At 30.8% G+C, this 26,169-nt stretch overlaps 4 protein-coding genes across 7 annotated transcripts; all 4 read right to left on the bottom strand.

Moving 5' to 3' along the window:
• Positions 1 to 5,835: 5,835 nt before the first annotated feature.
• On the bottom strand, positions 5,836 to 6,962 carry LOC133029341 (uncharacterized). The gene is made up of 2 exons (XM_061101876.1): positions 6,485 to 6,962; positions 5,836 to 6,383 (listed from the first exon to the last, which is right to left on the bottom strand). The coding sequence occupies exons 1-2, from the start codon at positions 6,794 to 6,796 to the stop codon at positions 6,186 to 6,188; spliced, it is 510 nt and encodes a 169-aa protein (XP_060957859.1). The 5' UTR covers positions 6,797 to 6,962; the 3' UTR covers positions 5,836 to 6,185.
• A 462-nt stretch (positions 6,963 to 7,424) lies between these two features.
• LOC133029340 (uncharacterized) lies at positions 7,425 to 8,889 on the bottom strand. 2 transcript variants are annotated; one of them, XM_061101874.1, is made up of 3 exons: positions 8,817 to 8,889; positions 8,447 to 8,494; positions 7,425 to 8,362 (listed from the first exon to the last, which is right to left on the bottom strand). In XM_061101874.1, exon 3 carries the CDS (start codon positions 8,306 to 8,308, stop codon positions 7,610 to 7,612), a length of 699 nt encoding a protein of 232 aa, XP_060957857.1. In that variant the 5' UTR covers positions 8,309 to 8,362; positions 8,447 to 8,494; positions 8,817 to 8,889; the 3' UTR covers positions 7,425 to 7,609. The 2 variants fall into 2 exon arrangements, with proteins under 2 accessions (XP_060957857.1, XP_060957856.1); XM_061101873.1 differs by lacking the exon at positions 8,817 to 8,889 and having other exon boundaries at positions 8,447 to 8,810.
• Positions 8,890 to 16,285: 7,396 nt separating this feature from the next.
• On the bottom strand, positions 16,286 to 23,939 carry LOC115697177 (uncharacterized). Of its 3 annotated transcripts, none has more exons than XM_030624090.2 (4): positions 23,448 to 23,884; positions 23,170 to 23,349; positions 22,079 to 22,636; positions 16,286 to 16,472 (listed from the first exon to the last, which is right to left on the bottom strand). In XM_030624090.2, the coding sequence occupies exons 1-3, from the start codon at positions 23,637 to 23,639 to the stop codon at positions 22,088 to 22,090; spliced, it is 921 nt and encodes a 306-aa protein (XP_030479950.1). In that variant the 5' UTR covers positions 23,640 to 23,884; the 3' UTR covers positions 16,286 to 16,472; positions 22,079 to 22,087. The 3 variants fall into 3 exon arrangements, with proteins under 3 accessions (XP_030479950.1, XP_060957855.1, XP_030479949.1); XM_061101872.1 differs by lacking the exon at positions 16,286 to 16,472 and adding an exon at positions 21,117 to 21,185; XM_030624089.2 differs by lacking the exon at positions 16,286 to 16,472 and having other exon boundaries at positions 21,539 to 22,636; positions 23,448 to 23,939.
• A 475-nt stretch (positions 23,940 to 24,414) lies between these two features.
• Positions 24,415 to 26,135, bottom strand: LOC115697479 (NDR1/HIN1-like protein 12). The gene has a single exon (XM_030624501.2). It carries the CDS (start codon positions 25,299 to 25,301, stop codon positions 24,699 to 24,701), a length of 603 nt encoding a protein of 200 aa, XP_030480361.1. The 5' UTR covers positions 25,302 to 26,135; the 3' UTR covers positions 24,415 to 24,698.
• Positions 26,136 to 26,169: the final 34 nt, after the last annotated feature.

Raw genomic sequence — 26,169 nt, 5'->3', positions numbered from 1 at the left:
CGAGATATATTTTTGTTATCAATTGCGAACTCGTTATTCAACGTGACTCCTAAAAAAATACAAATTATTATTAGTAAAGGAAACAATTATAACATAACTCAATATTTCAAATTATGTTATACATGACTCAATATCAACATTCACTAAGTTATTATAGAATAAAAGAAAATTAATATTATATAATAACTTTTTACAAAATCATACCAATTAAATATGCCAAAATTGATCAAAATAGCTCAAATCAGAAATCATAACACACACAAAAATTATCAAAATAACTTAAATTAGAGATCATAAACAAAAAAAAAAAATAATTCTTATAACAATTTAGTACTCATAATAGACTAGAAAAATAAGAATGGAGAAAAAAAGATAGAGTTTGTATAATGATTTTAAATTATACATAAATAAATTAATATTTTAGTTTAATGTATTTTTTATTATATAAATAATTTTATTAACAATATATAGGTATCATATATATTTTAATATATATTAGAGAATTAAAATTTAATCATATAAGAATATATACTATAAAATTTTACCAAACCCACTTTTTAAAATAAATTCTTTTAATTTTGTTATAAGATAATTACGACTAAAAATTAAAAGCATAAATAATCTAAAAAATATTTATTATTATAATAATTATTTAATTAGCTAATTACCATAATTAAAAATCCAATCAAATTTAAATTCAAATATATAATTATTCTTTATCTTTTTTACTCAAATTATCCTAACAACTTCACAACATTTATAATTTTTGAAAAATATCTTAACAACATGCATTTCAATTTTTTCTTTTTTTTTTAAAAAAAAAATTTTACACCAAAAATCTATTTTGCACATTTTATTACATTTTTACCCCTACACGCCTACATCACCTTTTTTACTTACCATCTTTATTTTATTACAAAAATACCACTTACTCATCATTCCCATGCACAGACACGTGTGCCATCCCCATCACACATCAATCAAATCCCACTCTCTTCCCTCTCTTTTTTCCTTTTCTTTCAATTTCATTTTCGATTTTCCTTCAGTTTTTTTGTTGTTTGGAAGATCAATAACCTCCATTGATAAGCTTAACCACACATTATTCATCACGTTTTTTCCCTCTCGTTTTTTGTTCATCCAAAAAATTTCAACTCCCACTCAACTCACGATTTCTCAACAGCTTTTCCCTCTCAGTTTCATCTTGTTTAAAATTTATTTATAAAATGGCCGTCACTCGTTCATCATCATCACCTTCCCCAGTTCAGAAACAAAAATCGAAAATGGGCAAGAAAACTTTGGCTAACAAATCAAAGGGTAAACGCCCGATCGTTGAAGAGTATGATTCTGATTTTGATGCTCCTCTAACCAAGCGTGGGAGGCCACATACTTCGAAGAAAACGAAGCTCAATGTGGAGGAGCAAACGGTTCAAGAAATTTTTGGGAAAAAAACTAGTGCCTCTGTCGAAGTTCGAACAGAGGTTAGTTTTCAGTTTCATTGTCGTTTCCCCCTTTTTCAACATTTAGACTTTTCCCAGATTTTTGCGTTTTTTTGTTCATTCTGCTTTGTGTAATTTTAGGGTTTCATTTTGAACATTTCGTTTTATGTTGTTTAATTTTTTAGGTCTTTATTGTTGGTTTTGAGCAATTTATTTTGTTCTTTTATGGGTTTGGTTTTTAAATTTGATTTTATTTTCTTTATTTTCAGTGTTTGTTTGTGCTTTAGGTTCTGTATTTTTTTTTCGTTTTTAGTGTGTACAATCAGTTGTCTGTAGTTTCTTATTAGTTTTTTTTATAGTTTAATGTTGTTATGTTTGATGTGTTTTTCGATTTTCATTAGGTCTAGTTGTTTGCTGTTAGTTTTTAGGTTTCAAAACGATTTCAGATCTTTGCTGTTTATTTTTGTATAGTTGTATATGTTTGGTAGTTTGTTTTTGGTTTGTCGATAGTTTTATTGTAGTTGTCATACTATATTATTCACGATTAATAATTTATTGTGGCCATTTTGGTTATTTTGCAGGTTTGGGACTACAAATTTAGTCCTTCTGATTACTATAGATCTAAGTGTGTTTGCACTAGTCTTTTTTCTGTCATAGATAATATTAAGAAAACTTTGTCTGTTAATTTGTTGTCTATGTTTCGTGAAACTCAGTTTGGCCATTTTCTAGATATGCCTGAGTTTGTTTTTCATCCGCAAGTTGTCCATAGTTTATTACTTAGGGAAGTTTTCCAGCCCAATCCTAAAGAGTTTTGGGCTAAGGTTGCTGGCCGTTGCATACGGTTTAGTGCTGAGGAATTTTATTTGATTTTCGAAATTGATTGTTTCGGTGATTGCAACAAGTTGTTGTTTTCACAGGAAACAAATCAGTTGGTAGAAATCCGTTTTCGTGGTGTAAAAACCATTGACCACAAAGCCATTGAGGATGCTTTCTTGGGTAGTAGGTGGGGTTTGGATGAGTCCCTTGGTTTGAAAATGGTTGTTTTGTATTTTCTTCAGTGTTTTCTTCTTAGTAATACTCCTGATAAAGAAGTATCTAGGTTTGATCTAGATGTTGTGGATAGCGGTCGGTGGGACGAGTATTGTTTGGGTAGGGAATCCTTTGAATTGACTATTGATTCATTCAAAGGTAGAATTCAGCATGGGATTTTAATGAAAAATAAGAAGGCAGAGAAGGGAGGCCAATATGATGGTTGGTATAGGGCTTTGGGCTGTCCATGGATTTTTATGGTTTGGTTTTATGAATGTTGTCCTGCTATGGTGAACTCTTTCTGTAAAAGAGTTTCATCTTCTATTCCAAGGATTCTGAGCTGGAGCAACACCATTGTCACCAAAAATCCAACTCTTCGAGACTTGAAGGGCAAGATTTTTGATTAGCCGTTGAACAAGGTAAAATAGAGTTTCTTTACTGTTTCTTTTCAGTTTTATTTATGTTGTTAATTTTTAGTTTTTTAAATTGTTTTTATATTTTCATACTTGATTGATTGTGCTGTTCATTTGAAGATCAAAAACATGTGTCCTACTGATGAAGAGAGGCAGAAACTTTAACTTGACGGTTTATTTCTTGATGAGTCTATTGATGACCGTGGTGCAGCGAAGAAATCCTTTGAGAGTGGGTCATCTTCAAAGAAATCTGATTCAGCAGATATTGATTTGATGAAATCTAAGTTGGAGATGGTCATTTCGAATCAAGCATCATTGGCCGAAGACTTCCTATCCTTGAGGTGTTTTGTTGATCTTAATTTCAAGTCTGTAATGACTGTAAATAAGGATATTCAGGAGAAGGTTAATGCCATTCATCGTCGTCCTTCTGATGAGGTATTTATTCATAGTTTATTGTTTATGTTTTTTCATATTTTTTTTAGTTTCCTTACTGTTTCATTTAAGTTGCATTTATGTTGTTTTGATTCAGGGAAAGTCATCTGATGAATTAGTAACTCAAGATTCTGATGATGATGGTGATGATGATGATGATGCTGAGGATGATGAGAAGGAACTGCCTGATCCAGAAAATTTTGATTCCGACTCCGACGATGGTGGTGAGTTGGTTAAAGTTGGTGGTGATGCTGATGATGCTGACAAGGTTGTTACTGATGTTGCCCCTGCTGATGTGAATCCATCTGAGGCTGTTGGAGGGAGTGATGAAAATGCTAAGGATGTTGAGAAGCCAAAGGGCAATGAGTCTCGATTAAAGAGGACGATTTCTTTGATGGGTTAAGCCAGCTTGAAATAGATGATGATCAAGTTGTGTTGGCTGGCTTGGAGGTTGTTGGTAAAATCCATGTAAGTGTATTTTTAATTGGTTGCAAGAAAATTAGGTTTCTTTTTGGTTGCTCAATAATTTTTAGTTTGTTTTGCAACTGTTTAAATTCAGTCTTTCTTTTTTAGGTCCCCGCACCCAATCCAGATGTTTTTGGTCAAAAGTCAGCTGCCCTTCATACTGATGAAGAAACTGAGGACACTATCTCTGATACACCTCTTTTGGATAAGAGGAAGCGTGCTCCGGCCTTGAAATCTCCTTTTATTGATTTCGGGCCTGCTGATGTGGGGAGCACTCCAATGGAGCTTAGTCCTCAGGTTCTCAATCAGCTGGGGATGATAGGGATTTTAAAGTGGTGACTTATGTGAAGGGCCTTTATGCTCTTAATGATGCATTTGCTGATCCCGTATCTCCTGAGATTGAGGCAAAATTTTACACGTGGATTGGTCAAGGCTTGCTTAAACATCCTAGGTGACTGTTTTTATTAAATCTGTATTTGTATTCTGTTTTATTTTTCAGATTTATTCTGGTTTTTATGTTTTTTTTTTTTTTGTTTCTTTGTTGTTTTAGGCATTACAATTGTTATATTGATGGCGCAAAATTTACCCCGGGTTTTAGGCTAGGTGTTGATTATGTGGAGGATAAAACTTGGTTTTATCATTTGGCTACATGTGACATGTTTATAAATGACTCGGTAAAGTTTCCATTTTCCATTGTAGTTATGATTGTTGGTTTTCAGTTGCTTTTTAAATGTTTTTAAGTTTTGATACTGTATTACAGTTTTTAAACAGTTGTTCAACCTTTTCATTTGTGTTTCTGTGTTGTTTTTGTTTCAGCATATGAACACCATATTTTATTACCTTAGGAAAAAAGGTAAATATTCTTCCGCTGTGACGTTGAATTTTGCGACAACTGATTGTCTCTGTGATGATTCCATCCAAGCTTTGTACCACAAATATAACAAAGCCAAGTCAATGAAGACTAAGATGTCACACATTCACACTGCCCACCCAATAGCGCATTACATTCGAGGTTTGCGCATTTCGTGTTCTAAGCCTTGGTATGAAGCCGATCATGTGTTATTCATCATCAATCTAAGGAGGGAAAGTCATTGGGTGTTTGGTCGTCTTGACTTGAATGAAGGGATTCTGTTTCTGTATAATTCTCTAAGGACTGCGAAAATGAATGTTGCAGCTAGGAATGCCATGAAGGCTTATTCTGTGTTGCTGCCTTTGTTTTTTGATCTACTTGGTTTCTGGAAGAATAGGTCACATGCTCCTGCTTTAGGTTCTGACCCTACAGCTCCTTTAAGAATCGTGGAGATTAGTGGTCTGCCGTCTCAGCAGAAAAAGTGAGTGTTTCTTTTTAGTTTATTTTATCTTGTTTTTTAGTTGCTAAACTGTTTATCTTTTTTCTATTTTTATAGTGATTGCGGAGCATATGTTGCTGCATTTGCCGAGTTCTTTATCCATGGAAAGGATGTTCCTGCGGACTTTGATATCGAAGTTTATCGTACTCGGCTTGCTGCACTTTTCTTCTCATATGGCCAAAGGAAAATTGATGAAAGCATTGATAGCGAGGATGAGAAGCAAAGCAAGTCTTCTAAGGCTTTTAAATTGAAAAAATAGGGTCTTTTAATTTGGTGACTATTTTGTGTTATTGGTTGAATCTATTATCAGACAATAGTTAGTGTTATTGGTTGAATATAGGTATTATATTTGGTTTTATACTCTGGATCTGGTTTAAAACTTTTAGGAGATTTGACATTTAGTCCTTATAATATGTTTATTGTATAGGTTTGTATCAGCAAAAGTTGTATGTTTTTCTAATTGTTCAAGTTTTTATATACAGTCGCACAACTATAGAGAAACTATTATCCAACTGAATACAAACAATGTACTTATATTTTTAAATTGTGCTATGAATGTATTTTTATTCTCTATTTTTTTATTGCTCCTTTTTCCTTTATTTAGTTATGTTTTATCAATTCTTACCTGACTGCTTTTAAAACTGTAAAGAAGAAGTTATTTCTGTACTTAATATTTACGAAGTGTCTCAACTGTGACAAAACGATGTTGCAACTATTAAAAAACTATTTCAAATTTCATAAAAAATGAAATCCCATGTATTTAGAACATAACACATCAACCTGTTTGAATTTGCACACAAAATTAAACAATTCAAATATTTCATATGTATCTATTTTATTGCTTGATTGTTGCATGTCTTTCGATTATGTCCGTGTTGACCACATTTGCTGCACCTGTTATGTTTTTTTGTATCCCATTCAGATAAAAACCTTCGTTTCCTTGGTCTTCCAGATCTTATTTTCTGGTTTGGTGGCAGAACAATGATATCTTTTATGTTTTGTGGCACATCCCATGTTGTGTGATTGTGTACCGGATATGTTGAGCCGCTGTATGTTTCAAGTCATGTTCTTGTGGTGTAATAACCTGAACAGTAGTTGTAAACATTCAAGTTCATCTCTTTTATAACAGCAAGCGCATGAGCACACGGTAACTCGTCAAGTTGGAATCGGTTGCAACTGCATGTTTTCTCTTTGAGGTTGATGACCCATGATCTGGTTAGTTCTACGACTTTGAACATGGTCTCATTTATTGGTTTTACCTGCGGATTAAGTAGATTTATAAAATTGTTATTATGTATAAAAACAGAAAATAAACTATTTAGAAACTATAATGCAACTTAAATATTAAAGAGATTATTACATTTTCTGTCAATGAGTCCACAAAGTTGTTGACTAATTTCTTCTCTGCTGTAGGGGTTAAAAATGTTGTTGTTTTCTGTGCTTTTTTCCTGTTTGTGTATGTCCATTGTTGTATCAAAGCTCTCAATGACTCCATCAGTGTTGTGATTGGTAGCTCTCTAGCTGCTAAGTTTGCTGCATTTAGAGATTCAGCAATGTTTGAAGTCATAGTTGAATACCTGTTGTTTTTGCAGTGGTATCTTGACCATTTGTGGTATCCAACTTTTTGTAAATATGGTCTGACACGGATGTCCAAGCTGTCCAACTCGCTCATATGGTATTCAAATTTCCTCTCTGTGTATGCTCTGGCTGCAGCGAAGAATGGTTTATCCAGCTTGCTTGCATTCTTCTTGAAGGTTGGTTTTAGGTTGCTTAACAGGTGGTATACACAATAGCAATGCGTGATTTCTGGAAATACTTGAGCAGCTGCCTTAATTATGCTCTCATGTCTATCCTGAGATCAAGCACTGTTCCTCTCTAATTCCATATGTTTCTCTTACTTTTGTGAAAAACCATTGCCATGAGTTGTTGTTTTCTGAATCCACAACAGAAAAAGCTAGTGGAAAAATGTGCCCATTTGCGTCTTGTGTACAAGCAGAGAGCAATGTACCTCCATATGTTGATTTAAGGAAAGTTCCGTCAACAACTATTATAGGTTTGCATTTCTTCCATCCTTTTATTGAAGCATCCAGTGCGACAAACAAGTACTTGAAGCTGTTGTCATCCTCTGTTTGCATGTGCACTATTGTTCCGGGATTAGTTTTTTGCCATATGTGCAAAAAACCGGGCAGCAGCTTGTATGATTCGTTGGCTTTTCCTCGTAATTCTTCTTGCGCGTGCTCTTTGCTTCTCCATGCTTTCATGTAGTTCATTCTCACCCCATACTTGTGTTTCATTTCTCCTCTGATGTCTTGTGGCGTTTAAGTTGTTTTTATGTTGGTAAACCGTGGCTTGATGTAGTTTCCAATCAATTTTGTTGTAGCTTGTCTTTTGTCGGCAAATCTTATGTTTAGATCACAAGTGTGTATCACCTTTCTGTCGTACTTTTGAATGATGAATGACTTTGTTGGCCCGTTTCTGGATGCCGTTAGTGCCCACTTGCATTTTGGATCCAAACAACAAATCTTGTTGTTCTTGCACATGATTTTTTCACTCTGAATTGGAAGTTGTTCCTAATTGCATAGAAACCAAGCACACTCTGCAGTGTTTCTTTGTCTTTGTATATTTGTGCTTCTTCTATTTCAGGATGTTGCGGATCTGTGATTAGTAGTTCGTCATAATCTGTGATTTCTGGTTCCTTGTTTTTGTTGTTTTCCAGTTGCTCAACCATCTCCTCTGCCACAAGTTTTGCATAGTCCATGAAGTCAAAATTTTTTCCCCCATATTCCGGTACTGTAGCTTCAATTGTATGTTGTTGATTTGTTGAGTCTTCTGCTGTTGCTGCATTGTATTCGATCGGTTCGAAGGTGCTTGTATGTGTAATTAATGAATTGTCATTTCCCAAGAATGATGCATTGATGGTTGTTGTTGGGTTGTGGATGACATTCATACACAATGAGTATGTTGTGAAGTCGGGGTCCTTCAGTTTGAGTTGTATGTAGAAATGCAGGCTTTGATCATTCTTTATCCTCAATGGTTGGTATCCTTCCTTCACTTGATATTTCAGTTGCAAAACAGTATTTTCTTGGTTGCACTCCAGGACATCTTTGAGTTTTTGTTGCAAATCTTCATAGTTACAATTGGCTGAAATGTAATGTCCACTGGCTTCATAATTTTCATAATTCATTCGATCATCGAATTGTCCATTGTAGAAGACTAGGAATGGAATGTCTTTCGTTTCCTGTGATTTTGCAATGGTTATTAGTGCAAGGCAACGAATTTTAAAACTGGTTTGATTCTGTTATGAAATAGAGTACAAACTTACTTCTATCTCTGTTCCTTTGTTCAAGTATTGTATTTCCTGTCCTGATTCCTGCTTTTGCCATTTTTTATTTGTTGTTAATAAACTATAAAGAAACGAGAATAAAACTATTAAGAAACTTCAACAAATATTTCAGAAACTAACCATTTCTCAAACTATTTTATCCTTTCTCTTTTCTAAAATAAATTCCTGCAAAAAATACAATTAAACTATTATTAAATGATTATACAACTGTAAATCAACTTAAAAACCACAACTCTTTACTCAAAATTACATAGTTGTTACTCATTGTCACTTTTCATCATGTTTATTTGAATCAGATCAATTTCTAACTATTATAAAACTAATTTGCCACCATTTACATAAATCGTACCTTCTATATCTGCTAGCTTTTGGTACTCGTCAAGCGACACTTCTTCATGATTTGTAAACCATTTTAAAACGATAATGCAACTGTAAGGCAACGCAAAAAAAATAAGAAAAACCTTATTCGTATCATGTAGTTCCTTAATTAGAATCAATTCTTATTTTTGTTTCAAGAATCTGAATTGCCTATTGTACACCAGTGAATCAACCAGAATGCAACTGTGTATGACGTATATCATTGTTAAAAAAAAATTCATTTCATATTTTTTTGGATTTGAGGGGGAGCCCCAGATCTGTTCAATATAGATTTACATTACTTCAATCTGGATTTTCGACGCTCGTTTGAGTGATATTGCACGATAGAAAACCGAAATCAAATGTTTAATTTCAGTTTCTCCACGATTTTCTAATTTTTTTTTTTTAAAAAAAATTCTGTTTAGATCCTTGGATTTGTTCGTTTCCTATCGAAATTTGCCGGAATTTATGGTTGTTCTACGCTCGATCTGGTTTCATTCTGGTTGCGTAGCCGACTGGATCGATGGAGGTTCCTTCATCGTCTCCGTTCGTGACGTGCGGCTGAAGGTATAGGTCAGGTGGTATTTTTGTAATATATTCAATGTGGGCTGTATAAATGTTGATTGGGCCGGCCCACAGTATTTTTGTAATATTTTACCCTTTTTAGAATTATCCTGTTTTTTTCTCTTTTTTTTTTTTTTTTGTTAAAGTACATTTCAAAATTTGAATCTCAACAACTTCACTAAATCCACACTATTTAATATTTTATATTTAGTAGGCAAAATAAAATAAAGACCTTTAATTTATTTTTTTCCTTCTTTTTGAACTTTGTTGCTAAACTTTAAATGAAGAATCCGACTAAAATTGTATTTAAGCTTTTCTTTTAAAATTTACACGCTCAAAATCTATCTATTAAAAATAAAAGTAAAAGCTTGTGTATTGTTATCCATAAAATCCATTATTTTAACCTAGTGAAGGAAAAAAAATCAATTAAGAAGTATACTCTATCTGTCATGATAAAAAAAATTAATTTAATTAAGTAGTGTACTCATATTTTAGTTTTATATATAGATATACATACTTTTTTTAAAAAAAAAAAATATTAAAAAAAAGAGAGAAATTAGTGTAGAGTGTTTTATGATGTTATGTTACCATCTTCATCCTCAACTTTATTCCAATAGTATTTTTATGACTTTTCATGAATCTCAAAGATCCTATCATTAAAAAAAAAAAAGTAATTTATGATGTAAATGTTATATTATTTTATATAATATAATATGTAGATTAAATAATTAAGTTATAAATAATTAAGTGTCACAAAGTATTAATTTTGTCAAATTGTAACATACATTATGGAGTTACAAAATTTGTGTAGAATGATCTCAAAATTGGAGTTGCAAATCCTTTAAATTGATGATCACTTGAATATGTAACTCTCATCTCTTTTTTCACTCTTAAATTAGTAAAAGATGTTACTAATTGTTTATGAATATGAATGAATGATAGTTATTGAAAATATTGTTGTTGGAGACTTGATTTATTCATTTATAAGGTGTATAAATGGTTCAAAATCAAGTGGGAATGATTTGGAACACTTTGGAAAAGAATTGGCCAAAGCTGAAAAAAATGGTAACTAGTAACTAGTTACTGTATTTTTCAGCATATTATTGCCCACGTTTTTGAAAGTTTGAGAGCCTTTGTAACAGCCGAAAACTCCTCCAAATCACCCAATTAATAACATAAATGCCCAATTTATGATTGGTAACATCCAAGGGCTTTATGGTGATCATTCATGTTCATATGAGAGTGAAAACTCTATAAATAGAGGCCATATTGTTCACTTGCATGAGAAGTGGTTGAAACCATTTGTTGTGGTTAGAACCTTGTGAGGATATGCTCATCCTTAGACACTAGGCTAAGCATATGAGGCTTGATAAATCCTTAAGAGCATTTCTAGAGTTTCCCTAAGTGTCCATATGAGGGAGGAAATGACTTTTAGGACAAAGGTCCTTGAGCCTTGGTCAAGCTTTTTGTGTGTTATCCTTCTTCTTCTTCTCTAGCTTTCTTGTAATCTTGATGAAATACTTTTATTTGTATTTTGATTATTTTGATTGTAATCTTTCTATTCTCTCTTGTAATGAGAATTTTTCCAACAATCTAAAAGTCATTTATGTGGCATATTCTTCTTTCTAAAAGACATGCCATGGAGGTCAAACAATCAAAAAAAAATTATTCATGGGGGAGAGCATCAATCAAGATCATGAGAAAGAAAATACGTGGTAAGAGATTCAAGCCATCCATGGGTAAGCATGGTAGATTTATTTTGTGATATCTTATTTATTTAATAGTAATATATTAACATATTCATATGATGAGATATGATATTTTGGTATAAAGTTTTTACATGTTAATATATATGATATGTGTATATTATATTATTATATATAGTGATATATAATATTATAATTGAGATTATAACATATTATTATATGTATATATGTGAGAGATACATATATATATATCATATAATATGTGACATATGTGAGTTATATGTATTTTATATGATGAGCATGAGATATAATTACATATATATATTTGTGAGAATAAATATGTAGAAATAGTGATTTCTATATACATGCATACATGATATATATATATATATTGTGTAGATGCATATTAATGTATTTGTATGTTAATATATATGATATGTAACATATATATATATTTAATTGTGGAATTAATATTGATATTTTGTATATGTTATTTATGATAGTATGGTAACATATATACAATATTAATTAATATAAAATTATTTGAGAGTTATAATTTTATGGGAGTTATATATTAATTTTGTGTATTAATATATGTATATAAATTATCATATTAATATATGTACTATATGGTATGATAATGGAGATAATGATAAGAAAAATGTGTTCTTTCTATCATTATTATTGTGAAACTATATTATGATTAAAGATAGTTACTTGGAAATGAAGTTCTACTTTGGTGATAATCATCTCATTTTATGAGATAAGAAAAAGTGAACTATGTGAGTTACACTTTTTTGTGTTTGTTCTTTTCATAGCAAGAGCATAGTGATCAAAGTGGATATATATTGTGAAATGAGCTCATACAATTGGAAGGACAATTTTAGACTCAAAGAAAGTGGATCATTGTGGATTCAAATAATGAGATAAAAGATTATAAAATTGGAAAAGCAATTTTGAATCTTGAAAAGTAAAGTGGTGAAATAAAATTGATGAGAAGTAATTTTGTTAACTTTGGACTAATCTCAATGAGGAGATAACCATAAAATTGAAGAAGCAATTTTATCATTATGTGAATTTTGTGTTATCTATTAACAAATTTTAAGTATAATTTTGTTAATAAAGGACAAATAATGGATAAAATAATTCTATTAATTTGTAAGTGGTATTTGGAGAGATTATCATGTGATATCGAAAGGTTCATGATAATTTTGAGTGCAGATTATTTTGAAAGATAATGTGTAGAGAACAAAATAAAATAAAGAGATTTATTTTAAAGTGATACATGGTATTTTCACTTTATGGTCAAATGTGGGGGTGAGATTTGAATATAATCAAATTTATTGAGAAATTATTGATTATATATGTGTGGTTTTGAATTTCATATTCTAAATTAATATTTTGTTATGTGCATATGTGAAATTTTGATATATTTAGTGTCAAAATTTGGTGGTAATAATTTCAAGAAGGAAATTAAATTTAAGATAGTGGGGTGCATACTCCAATATGAGAAGTTTAGACATGTTTAGTGTCTAAAACTAAAAATGTATATATTTGAGATATATGCTTGATGTCTTAAATATAGTATAACTTTGACATGTTTGATGTATAAAGTTAAGTGTGTAATTTAGACATGTTTGGTGTCTAAATTAATGTTTAATTTTGATATGCTTGATATCAAAATTGTTGAGAATTTGAGTTGTGTGAAAATTAATCTTTTATGATTGAATTTTCAAAGCTTAAGTACTTAAGGAGAAAAGTGGTCACAAAGTGAACACTATATATTTGGCTAGCATGATTCGTTTGGAATCAAAAGTGTGAGGTTAACAAATCGCTTAATCTTCATACAAGATTAAAGCATGAATTTCGAGGGATGGGACCTAAACTCCCTTAACAATTTGCTCGTTGGTGGTAACCTATCTTAACACTAGTAAAAATCTAGTCTTAAGTTCAATAGGTAATAACAAATCAATAGAGTGAATGTGGTACTCAATTGTCCCATCTATGATGAGTACATGTGGTGAAAATTGAGGGTTAAAACTGAAAGATTTTTTAATGGAGCTTAAGCTTAAGAAAACTCACTTAAGCTTAAGAAAGTGTAAGTATTGTGAGACACTAAAACTCCACCTATATGGACTAGGGGTGGTGCCGCCTCTTATGAGAATTGGGAATTATTCTCTAGAAAGTCCATGAATTGGATTTGTGCGCATGGCCATTAACGGTGCAAAAGCAATCCATAAGGTTCTTGAGTGAACATAGCAAATGTGTGTGTGTTATCACCGGTTTGTTATCAAGAAATAGTGGTTCAATGCTACGGCAACTAAAATTTCGATAAACTTTGTAATAATTACACTAAGGTAAAATTCAAGTCGAAAGACATTTTACACTATGCACAAATGCAATGGTTTCTATTAGAGTGAAGTTATTTAATCAAGTGGGCGAATATTATATTACTCCGTAATATAATGTTTGATTGATTAAATAAAATGTTGTGTTACAAAATTATTTGATGAGATATTATTTAATCTAGTGGGGGAATGTTATATTATTTTATATAATATAATATGTAGATTAAATAATTAAGTTATAAATAATTAAGTGTCACAAAGTATTAATTTTGTCAAATTGTAACATACATTATGGAGTTACAAAATTTGTGTAGAATGATCTCAAAATTGGAGTTGCAAATCCTTTAAATTGATGATCACTTGAATATGTAACTCTCATCTCTTTTTTCACTCTTAAATTAGTAAAAGATGTTACTAATTGTTTATGAATATGAATGAATGATAGTTATTGAAAATATTGTTGTTGGAGACTTGATTTATTCATTTATAAGGTGTATAAATGGTTCAAAATCAAGTGGGAATGATTTTGAACACTTTGGAAAAGAATTGGCCAAAGCTGAAAAAAATGGTAACTAGTAACTAGTTACTGTATTTTTCAGCATATTATTGCCCACGTTTTTGAAAGTTTGAGAGCCTTTGTAACAGCCGAAAACTCCTCCAAATCACCCAATTAATAACATAAATGCCCAATTTATGATTGGTAACATCCAAGGGCTTTATGGTGGTCATTCATGTTCATATGAGAGTGAAAACTCTATAAATAGAGGCCATATTGTTCACTTGCATGAGAAGTGGTTGAAACCATTTGTTGTGGTTAGAACCTTGTGAGGATATGCTCATCCTTAGACACTAGGCTAAGCATATGAGGCTTGATAAATCCTTAAGAGCATTTCTAGAGTTTCCCTAAGTGTCCATATGAGGGAGGAAATGACTTTTAGGACAAAGGTCCTTGAGCCTTGGTCAAGCTTTTTGTGTGTTATCCTTCTTCTTCTTCTCTAGCTTTCTTGTAATCTTGATGAAATACTTTTATTTGTATTTTGATTATTTTGATTGTAATCTTTCTATTCTCTCTTGTAATGAGAATTTTTCCAACAGTAAATATTAACAATAATTAGTAATTTAAAAAAATATATTATAATGTATAGAAAGAAAAGAAATACTAATAGAAAATCGATGCATTGATGTTTTCTATTGATGTCATTGTTACTGTTTATTATTCGTCAAGGTACTCTACACAAACAAACAAAAAAGATTTAAAAAATATATAAGATTAGAGAAAGATTGTACACTAAAAATAAAATATAAGAAAAAAATAGAAAAAGAAAAGAAGAAGATAGAAAGGAACGTGAGATAGAGTGAATGTGATAAAATTATATATAAGTTTAAGGTTATATATTATTTTAAAAATTAGTATAAATTTAATATTAGATATTTTTATTAATTAATTAATTCATTAATATTTATAAATTGAATAAAAAATTAAAAAGTGAATTAATAAGAGAATAGTTTAGATTGTTTGGAGTAATTTTAGACCGCCACGTCACCGCCTCATACTTCTCCTTTATATATATATATATATACTAGGTGATTGTTACGTGTCAAGCCACGTAGTGTTAGTTTTATTTAATATTTTAGTTTTTTATTTTAATTAATAATTAAAATAATATAATTATTTGAACGATTTGTTTTATAAAAATAAAATATGTGTCAGTATATTTAGTAAGTAAAACATAATTGTGTTATAATAATGTATGTTATTAATAGTAAAATGTACATTAATCTTCTAATTGAAAAAAGTTCTATTATCTCATTTCATATTTAATAATAGCTACACAACTATATATTTATAGACTTTCACATTCTTTGCAAATTACTAATAAGCACCAATAATATTTTCATATTCTAATATTTTTCAACATTCTCCTCTAGGTGGTAAAATTAAAAATAAAACTAAAAATAAGCACAAACATATAAGGTAAATACTAATTACAGCCCATTTCTTCTTTTTTTTTATTATTATTATTTTAAGCCCAAGCCCAAAAATCTCTAAGCCAACACAATCAATCTTCTTTTATATTATCTTTTCTAGATATTTTATCTATATTTTTCTTTTTTAAAAAATAAATAAAAAAAATTATTAATATTCTCCCAACATAGGTTTGTTAGAGAGATATGTAGATTATTAATATTTAAAAGATTGTTTATTTAAAAGATTGTTTAATTTTTTGGGTTTATTTTTTAACGGGAGATCAAACCTAATCGTTAAATTTAACAAAATATTCTTTTATTTATTTTTAAGTATATTCTGTTAAACCAAGAATGTTAAACCAAGAAATGTCGTTAGATAGGCACTTTTAATATATAAAGATATATAGATACTTAAGTTTAACTCCAGATTGTAAATAAATATCTAAATTTAGTTTTTGACATGTTAAGTCATTATCCGCATGTCATTTTTTATTGGTATATTTAAACTATTTTTTTTTAAAAAAATATAAAAATTTAATGATTTGGATCAATCAAAAATTGTCACGTGACAATTTACTTAGGTATTTATGCTATAAATTTGATTTTTTCTACATCAAAAAATTTATGCTAATAAATAAATCATGATCATCGAGAAATATGTTGATGAGTGAGGGAAAATTTAGAATATATATTATATATATATATATATATATAAATAAAAAGTAAAGTACCTAAAGAGAATATTGACAATAATTAGTAATCTACCAAGAAATATATTATAAAATATAGAGAGAAAAAAATACCAATAAAAAATCGAAGCTAAAATCATGAATAATTCAAAGTTATTAATGATGGTGAAATTGTCAACATAAAAAAAAAGTATGTATGTGAAATATTTTGATGAGTGAAAGATTAAAAAGAAATAGATGATATTAACAATAATTAGTAATTTAAAAAAAATATATTATAATGTATAGAAAGAAAAGAAATACTAATAGAAAATCGATGCCTTGATGTTTTCTATTGATGTCATTGCTACTGTTTATTATTCGTCGAGGTACTCTACACAAACAAACAAAAAAGATTTAAAAAATATATAAAATTAGAGAAAGATTGGACACTAAAAATAACATATAAGAAAAAAATAGAAAAAGAAAAGAAGAAGATAGAAAGGAAGTGAGATAGAGTGAATGTGATAAAATTATATATAAGTTTAAGGTTATATATTATTTTAAAAATTAGTATAAATTTAATATTAGATATTTTTATTAATTAATTAATTCATTAATATTTATAAATTGAATAAAAAATTAAAAAGTGAGAATTAATAAGAGAATAGTTTAGATTGTTTGGAGTAATTTTAGACCGCCACGTCACTACCTCATACTTCTCCTTTATATATATATATATATATATATATATATATACTAGTAAAAAACTACGTGTGAGGCACGTGTACTAAATTTTATGCTAGTTTTTTTCTATGTTATTTGAAAGTGATACAATTAAAAATTAAAGAAAAAATATTATTAATTATTATGTGAGATTATTATTATAGGAAGAAATCACAAATTAATTAATCTTATAATCTTAACTTTAATCAAATAGGGTTCTAAATATATGAACAATAAATAATCACGTAAAAATAAAAAATAATTATTTGAATAAAGAATTCAGTATACACAGTTATATATATGAATCCCATTAATCAAAAATAATTATTCAATATATGAACAAATAATTTGTCACGCTATATGTTTTCCAATAAAGAAATCCACCTCCTCATAGTCAAAAATAAATAATACATGTAATACAGATCTTTGTAATAGAGTACCTAAAAGAAACAAAACTTCAGTTACCATAATCGAAAAAAGTTTAAGTGAACTAAATAATGACTAAGAAGATCTAAATTACAAAATGAAAATAACATATCTACATGCGAGTATGATTTTTTTTCTATACGAGCATGATTGATCTAAGAGAAAATAGATAAACCTATAAACATATAAATATACTTAATATTAATTTTGACAAAGAAACAATTCAATTATAAATAATTCTAAATATCAGCTTGACAATTTCAACACACTAATTACTCATTAAATAACCATAATGTATACATCATGATAATTTTGTTTTATTTGATATCAAATGATAGAGATTATTGAGGTTTTCAGCCATGAAAAACACACTATGATCAAAAAGTAATGCTCATTAATTGTATATTTCAAAGAAACCTAAATTTCCATGAATGTCCCTAATAAGATATAAACAATAAAGTTGTTAATTAAAAAAAAAAGTAGCAAAATTTCAATTAATATAAGAAGTAGAACAAATTGAAGATTTATACAATACTGAAATTTGAACTCTTAGAGGCCATTAGCGAAGGGGCGAAACTCGTTAGATCCCCTAGTAGAACACTACCTTAATGGTCTGAACACAAAAATTGTAGAAATTAAAATATGAATAAATTAGCATCATCAATAAAAGAAAAATTAAAGGGAAAAGACTTAATAATTACGTGACAAATAATTATTAATTGAATTAAAAAGTTAAGATTATAAGATTAATTTAAATTATTGTTCATTAATCAATATATGAACAATAATTTAAATTAATCTTATAATCTTAACTTTAATCAAATGAGGTTTATAAAAGAGGCATAAATAATCAAATAGGGTTAGAAATACGATAATTAAAGAAAATCTAAAACCCTATTTTTTTGGATTTAATGGGATTTATTTTATTTTTATTTTGTTATATATAAATAAAAAGTGACCCATGAATTTCTCATAAACTATTTTATTTTTAATAATAAACTATTTTATTTTTAATATAAATAAAAAGTCACCCATGAATTTCTCATAAACCAAAAATTCTGTTATATAGGCACACTTTATATAGAATAGATATAGATTTGACTAAATTTAAGAAAATTTTAATCGTTTTCCGTGAAGCTCAAGAGTAAGGAGAAATTAGTTCATTTTTTTTTTCTTTTTATTTTGATTTTATGGGTATTAATTTTTATTTTCTCTCTATATCGCTAACTACCCACTCTCTTATAACTCATGATCACCTTCATTCTTTTCTCTTCTTTTTTATTAATTTTCTTCTTCTTTATTACTTTTTTTTCTTCTAAAAGTTCAATCTTTTTCAGTTGTCAGAACGTTTTCTAGGATTTTCGAGCATCAATGACCAAGACTAAGAATGCCCAACCCTCAAAGAGGATTTCTCATGAATCCTCTTTTGCCTCACTGTCGTCCCCACTTGCGTCGACTGCTCCAACACCATCCACTATTCCTGCAAAAACTGTCCAGAAATCAAAGACCCCAGCTCGAAAGTCCACCACACCTCGTCGAAGTCTCCATCTCCTAAAGGTGTTGCTAATTTTGAGAGAGCTATTGTTTCTTTACCCATGGTAAGTTCTCGAACAATATCAAAGTCTTCTACTCCAAAAAAAACCCGAGTCTTCCTCATCTCGGGCAAAGAATCTCAAGGAATACCCCCTTCCATCTCTTCATCTGATTTTGAAACAGAAGAAAAATCTGAGAATGGCTATCAAGAATCAGAGGCTAAGTCTGATTCATGTGAAGAGATTTTACCAAAAGAGCCATCAATTGTTGATTCTAGCTCTGAGAGTGAAGTTCCAAAAGATGATCTTATTACTGTAGAACTAGTTCTTGTTCCTGTTGCTGCTCAACAGAAAGCTAAAGGCAAACGACTCGTGGTTTCTCCAAAACTTGTTCTTCCTCAAAGAAAGAAAAAGATCCTTTTGGTATTACTCTTGAAAACTTTAAGACTCATACTTATTATTTTTGTTACTATGATAATGATAGAGATATGAAATTTTATGAGGGAAGGTAGTTTACTACGGAGAAAAATTTTAATGTGCTTGCTCATAAGGCATTTGGGTTGTTTAATAGAAAGACAATGGTTGGATACTTTGATCGTTTTTGATGGTTACGTGGGTCAAATTGTGAAGGAATTTTATACTAACATAACTGATGAGAGTTTAGATGAGGACTCTTTCATGTTTGAGGAAGTGTTTGTCAAGGGACATTGGTAATCTTTTACTGTGAGGATAATGCTCATCGATTGCCAATTGAAGTTGAACCAACTAAAGTTGAATTTGACCGTGAAAAGGTATTTAGGTATCTCACTGGTGACAATGATCTGGAGCTCTCGGACAAAATGCACACGTCTCAAATTGCCTATCACCATGTTGTATTTATGAGATTTGTCTTGTCCAATTGATTTTCTTACTCTAATCTGGTAAATATTTCAATGAACTTGTTTTATTTTTCTATAAAATTTCAACTGATATAAAAATTGAAATTGATTCAACTGATATGCTTCGGAAGCAAATTGTCTCTATTAGAAAAGGCAAGAAACTTAAGTTTAATCTCATTTTCCCTTTTCATTTATAATATTTTATCTGACAAAAAGGAATTGATTCTTAAGAATGAGTCTATTGAAGCTTTTGCTGTTAGTACTACCTTCAAAGTATCAGAAAAAACTCCTTAAGAAAAGTCTACTAAAAAAAGACTAGGTGTGCATCCCCTGGTGCTCCAAAAGAGACAGTTGCTGCATCAAAATCTACTTCTTCACTTACAAAAATGACAGAATTCAACTTGCGTCTTGGGTAAAATGGAAACAAATCAGGCTTTACTTCTTAAGAGGATAGACAACATCATAAATTTCTTTCAACCTAATGAGGATACTTAAGGAATTGACTTTTTAATATTTTGCTTATTATCTATGTTTTGTTGAACTTTTTACGGCTTGTTTATTTTGTTTTTTAATCTTTAGCTCCTTCATAGACAAATAAGGGGAGCAATACTTTATTTTTTGTGTTTTTCGGTTACAACTATTGACCCTTATTTTAAGGGGAATTGTGTTTGTGGTTTGTGAACTTTTTTGTTAAAAAAGTTATCTTTTATGTGTAAGTATGCTTTCATGCAAGAAAGTATTTTCTATACTATATTGTTTTGTTTTTGACATTTCATGTAGGTTTTCTTCTTATAAAATATTTTGTCAATCAAATTGGGAAAGAGGAGATTTTTAATTCTATTTTGAAAGTATTTAGGTTGACAAAAATATTTTATAAATTATTTTTAAGTTTTAATTGAGTTGTATTTTTTAATTCTATATATTTATAGTTAATTTATTTATATAAGATATGAAAAGTGATTAATTTTTCTTTTTATATTTGAAAAGTTTGTCCTAAAGAGTAAATTTTATGAATAAATCAATTTCTATCTTTTTAGCGATGTTAATATGATCCTATGTGAGTTTTTTAATTTGTTTGGTCACATTTTTTTGTAAAGAAAACCTAAGTAAGATTTTCCTTTTCCATAAAAAAAAAGTCACAGTTATTGTTCATGATCTGTAAATACAAAAGCAAAAATTCCTGGACTAGCTGAACATCTTTTTTTAGGGAAGTTTTTTTGTAAGTTGCCTTGTTTACCGTGTAAGCTGTTTATAAGGTGTATATTGATTATAAATACATATTATATTAGTTAGGTTTAGTATCTCTTTTATTCACTTTGAATTGTCTTCATACTTTTAGAAAAGAGAGTGTTTGTTTTGTAGAGAAAGTGTATTTGTCCCTTTCTTTGTGTGTATGTATTTTGTATTGTCTTGAGTTAATCAAGTCTACAAAAAAAAAAAAAAAAAAAAAGAGCAATGGTACCTTCAGGAGAATGTTCTATAAGCTTTCAAGAAATAACTTTTCAATTCTTGCACTCTTGAAGGAGGTTGAAGGGACTTCGAGCACTTAAAATTTCAACAAGATTTGATTAAAAAGTGAAATACATCAAGTTTATGCATACAATAAGAGATAATCTATTTATGCATAAATCAATTATTTTGTATTTTTTGAGATTTATCAAATAAATTTTATCTTAGGCGTCACCCCGTAGACTAATAACAATCTGCAAGGATTGTTAATTTCATGTACAAAAACTTTGTGCACTTTACGTTTTTGCACTATTTATTTTCTGATTTATTCTACAATTACAAAATTATATTCTGTAGCTACCAAATAACTATTCATAGTACAAATTTTATTATTTTGCATTTAATTAAAAATTAATTAAATAATAAATTAATACTTATAAAAAACGAAATTTCAGGAGATATGTCTATTATTATGTTAATGCTTTAAAATTAAATGTTTGATCCTCGTTAATATCACAGCTTGCTCAATGTGTAGTAATTTTTCAACATTTGATTCATTTGTTTCTTTTGGGACAGCTTCAGTGTCTTCATATGTAAGTTCATACTAACCCCCAATTGCAAAAATACTTATATTTGGATGGCTTCATTATGACCCAACTGTTAAACTCGCACCTTCTCAGGTCTCTTCCTCTCAGAATAAACTGTTCTCCGTACAACCATTACTACTTTCTTGTCAAAAGGAATCCCAAAACATAACTAGTGGTACTACCACAGTTCACACTTACTTCTACGCTGCTCTATCTAACTGAACCAGTTAAGTATATCAACATTGCCATTCAAGCTTACAACACCTTCCATGACCCTAATTATACTTGTTAAGTTTCAAGATCTACATTTATACTAACATCTCTATAAAGAGCCAAACAAAAGGTTTACAATCTTCTTCTAACTGTACATGGTACAAAACCAAAGCTTAAATCAGAGTTTACCTGGTAGAATTAGGAGAAAGACAAACCAGTAAGACTTGCGGCTCCATTCACAATTCTTAGTGCCACTGGAGACAGCATTCGGGCCACGATTGGCAATGTTGGGTAAGTAAGTGTGCCAAGTATGAACCAGTTTAAGCTCAAGAGAGCCACGGAGTCCGAAGCAGGTTTATTCTTAATGGTGGAAAAAAATTGAACCACTGTCTTCAATGACATTCCAACCACTGTGAAGAGCGCTACAACAAGGGGCATACAAGGGTCTTCAGCTTTCCAAATGATCATTCCAACCAAAAGTGACAACACTGCACTGAACAGACTCTGTGTGATTGCAGCTCCCCTCCTATGATCAAAAACATCATTTGATTCGGGTTTTAAGAGTTTGAGCAACTCGTACTGAGTGTTTGGAACCGGGTGTATCATCGATGAGTCTTGGAGGATGATGCCAGTTTCATCAGAACTCGGAGTACCATACTTGTTATCATTATCTTTACCAGTAAAGTTCCAATATCCTTTTCCCTGAACTTCCAACAGCCTAAGGTTTTCATTTTTCAACTCCTGTAACTGTCACCACACACACAGGTCACAGCAAGATCAATATAGCTAGTTGATTAAATTATTGTCTGCAATCTATCTGAATCAAACTAGCATCTTGCCATTCTTCTATATATCAATTAAAAGTTCTATTACTATATTTCAAGGACAATCTAATCATCAACATTATAGAAAAATCTATTCCACTCAGACCCTCTCTTATCTACAGCACCCATATCAAACATTTTGATTTGATCTAATTTTTTTTTCTTTTGGATCGGCTTCAGTGACATTATATGTAAGTTTATGCTAATAAGTCCTAGATTAAGCCTAACCCTCTACTCTTAACTCAGTGCCTACCAGAGAAGCCCAAAGGCATGCATATACTTGTATCAGATGGCTCCATTATATCTCCCAAACTCTCACCTTCAAGGGTTTCTTTGGCTTAGCATAAATTGATCATAAAAATCAACTACAAAGGCAATGAAAAGAACCATATGGCTGCTTTGGTGGTTGGATTTTTAGGCTATAAAATACAGTAAAAAAGGGTATAAAATGTTTACCTCATCCTGTAAAAGTTGAACTGTGGAAATAGCTTTGTCATGTTCATGTTCAAGGTCATCCAATAACATTTCCATCATTTTGTGTTCTCTAATGGCCGTCTGGAGATGTAACTCAAGTTGTTTCTTATCCCAAACAAGATTTTCCAACTCACAATGCAAATCATTGAGACGCATTTCCAGCTGCCCACAGTATATTGAAACAAATTAAGCCAAAAATAAAATAAAAAGTAAATATAATTGAATAAATAAAAGAAGAAGAAGAAGAAGATGAAACATACTTGTCTCTCTCTCCATATAGCTATAAGTAGTCTTAAAGGCAGAGTTATCAGTTTCCAGAATAAGTTACAATGGAAGAAGATGGCGGCCTTGACTAGCTCAGTCCAAGTGAAAAACAAAATAAAAGCAAACTTCAAAAGGGTGAAAGGTCTGCTAACAAGATTTTTTATATAATTACTCTTTAACATCATCATAGAAAGAGAGATAGATGAGATGAGATGGTGCAAAGAAGGAAAAAGTGTTGATGGATTTGAAATTTGGAATGAAATGATAATTAAAAATTAAAGTTGATAGTTTGGTTGCATGAGTGGCAGAACCCCATATTATTCAGAAGCTGACACGTTTAAAACCTTCAAATTCTCATCTTTGCAGGAAATGTGGCACACCGTCGCAGCCAAATGTCTTTCTCTGGCAGATGCACCTTATTACTTTGCTGACTCACTTTCATTTATCAGATGTTTATCTTTTCTCAGTCAACCTTCCTTCTTATTTTAAAGGTCCAAATTCATATATAATTTAACGACATTATTTAATTAGTGTCTCACAATTTCCATGCTCAATATAATTATACTTTACATTTCAAACAGGAAACTGCGAGTGCTCTCCAGAAGTATAAAGAATAAAGAGGATTAGATTTACACGCATAAAAATACAATACAAACTACTTGCATAAAGGTTAAAAGGGTAATGAAAAAGCAAGTTGTTTTATTTTTCTTACTTACTAAATGAATGTTGTCACAAGGAAAGGCGGCTTTCATTATTAATATTATAATAAGTAATGTGCTTAGGTGATCTTGCTCCCTCAACATGCATACGGGTTTGATTGCACCTTTTGTTTATTTTTGTAACAATTATGTAAACAAAAAAGAAGAAGAAGAAAAAATGTTGGCCTCTGCCCTTTGATGATTCCACAGCACCAAAATGTACAACAATATACTTTTCAATTAAGAATTTATAGAACAAAAACTAAAGCACATAAATTCCAATGAAGGTCTGTATAATTTCTGCAAGATGATTATAATTGACATTATTCTTCTGTAATGTATGACTAATTTAAACTAATTAATGATTGATGAAAAGTGAATTAAGAAGACTAAGGGAAGAAGAAGAAGAAGAAATTTAATTAAGAATGTACACAAAGGGCAAAAGGTTATTAGGAGCTCATTTTGTGCACATACGTACATAGAAACATAACTAGTTATAATATATAATAAAATAAAAGAGAATGGGAGAATGGGAGGGACTAGTGTGGGTCATTTCACCCTGGAAGTGCATGGTGAGTTTACATAAACCCCAGTAAGAGGATGAAACTTGAGCCGACAATTCAAGTGACACCAGAATTTGACGGAGCCCAAAAGACCAACCTTCCATCTGGCCCTGGAACTGCCTTTCAAATCGAATGTAATCTTGTCCTGTTTGAGGGCCAAGTCCACTTGCAGCATCTCCTCCGGGTTTAGCGGAATGGAAGATGACTCCACCCTGTAAGGAAACTCCACCGACCCATTTTTCGCCACGTCAAAGGGGTCGGCCACCAGCCGGGCTATGGCGATGCCCTCGAAGCTAAGGACGAAGCTGGTGTCGGAGAAGCTGGCGTGTGCCTTGGCATTGTCGTTCTCGGCCTTCACGTAGATGGTAAGCTGCGTCTCGAACAGCCCAGCCAGGTCGTTTTGAAGCTTGTCGAGGTGGGCTGTGACGACGCTGATGACGGGCACGCTGGGGTGGATTACCAGGTAGCCCACGAACACAACGAGCCCAACGATGATGACTGCTATGGCTACTACGGTGCAGAGTATGGCAATGCACCAGACAAGAGGATGGGTGCGTCTCTCCGGACCCTGTATGAGTTTTCTTGGCATTGGAGGCTATTTGTTGTAATAGACAACATCCGCCGCAGGATCACTCTTTTCTCTCTACAATTTTAATGTTAAAAGAAAAGAAAAGAAAAAAAAAATTAAAAAAGGCTTTGAGAGATAGACTGAGGAAAAGAAAAACTAGAGAGGGGGAGGAAGAGGTGCGGTGGGGGCGATGCAGCTGGTATATTTGGGCTTTAAGCATCGAATTATTAAGTTGGCTTCTTTGGCTCTCATTGGTGGTGGAAGTTTGGTATCTTCGTTTCCTAATCATAAAGCATATGTCTAATGTCTTCACTCTCTCTCTCTCTCTCTCGATGCTTATTTCCCTGACTACTTATGTTAATAAATAATTGTACATGTCTTTCCTTGTACAAAATCTTAACATACCCTGTAACCCTCCTCATTAAGGAATCTCTTTCGCCATTACTTTTGTCCATTACCCATTTTATACACTTATATATAGGAAAAAGCTAAATATACCAATCTTGATCACTAAACGCACACTAAATTGCTTTTTCTCTCTCCTTTACCCCTGTTTCTGTGTCAAAAACTTGAGAAGTGCGTAAACCAAGTCTCAATTAATTATTGGATTTCATTTTCTTCAATCGGTAGATCACCACTACTCTTATGTGATTGTGCTAACTCTATTTTTGTTTGTACAAGGCAAACATAAAACAAAGCTATTTCATAGGAAACATAAAATGTAGAGTTAAATTCACGAAAGAATATCGAAACAAGATGTCAAAGAAGATACACATATGTATAAAATATTATTGTAAATGTTAAATAGTTGTAACTTGGAACCTTAAGGGGAAAAAACTAAACTAAATCAGAGACGTCTATTCTAGTAAGGGTAAAATGATTGGGTGGT

Source organism: Cannabis sativa, chromosome 7 (genome assembly GCF_029168945.1).
Source record: "Cannabis sativa cultivar Pink pepper isolate KNU-18-1 chromosome 7, ASM2916894v1, whole genome shotgun sequence".
In the NCBI taxonomy this organism is placed as follows: domain Eukaryota; kingdom Viridiplantae; phylum Streptophyta; class Magnoliopsida; order Rosales; family Cannabaceae; genus Cannabis; species Cannabis sativa.
Note: the sequence above shows the minus strand (reverse complement) of the source record. Positions and strands in the feature narration are given on the sequence as shown.

What these genes read in the sequence shown, in the direction of transcription:
- LOC133029341 (XM_061101876.1), bottom strand. Translation starts at nt 6,796, where the DNA reads ATGAGCGAGTTGGACAGCTTGGACATCCGTGTCAGACCATATTTACAA. An exon ending in TGGACTCATTGACAGAAAAT is followed by an intron (nt 6,384 to 6,484) that starts GTAATAATCTCT and finishes CTTAATCCGCAG; the next exon opens with GTAAAACCAATAAATGAGAC.
- LOC115697479 (XM_030624501.2), bottom strand. Translation starts at nt 25,301, where the DNA reads ATGCCAAGAAAACTCATACAGGGTCCGGAGAGACGCACCCATCCTCTT.
- LOC115697177 (XM_030624089.2), bottom strand. Translation starts at nt 23,639, where the DNA reads ATGATGATGTTAAAGAGTAATTATATAAAAAATCTTGTTAGCAGACCT. An exon ending in CTATATGGAGAGAGAGACAA is followed by an intron (nt 23,350 to 23,447) that starts GTATGTTTCATC and finishes TACTGTGGGCAG; the next exon opens with CTGGAAATGCGTCTCAATGA. An exon ending in TTCAACTTTTACAGGATGAG is followed by an intron (nt 22,637 to 23,169) that starts GTAAACATTTTA and finishes GTGTGGTGACAG; the next exon opens with TTACAGGAGTTGAAAAATGA.
- LOC133029340 (XM_061101874.1), bottom strand. Translation starts at nt 8,308, where the DNA reads ATGAATTATGAAAATTATGAAGCCAGTGGACATTACATTTCAGCCAAT.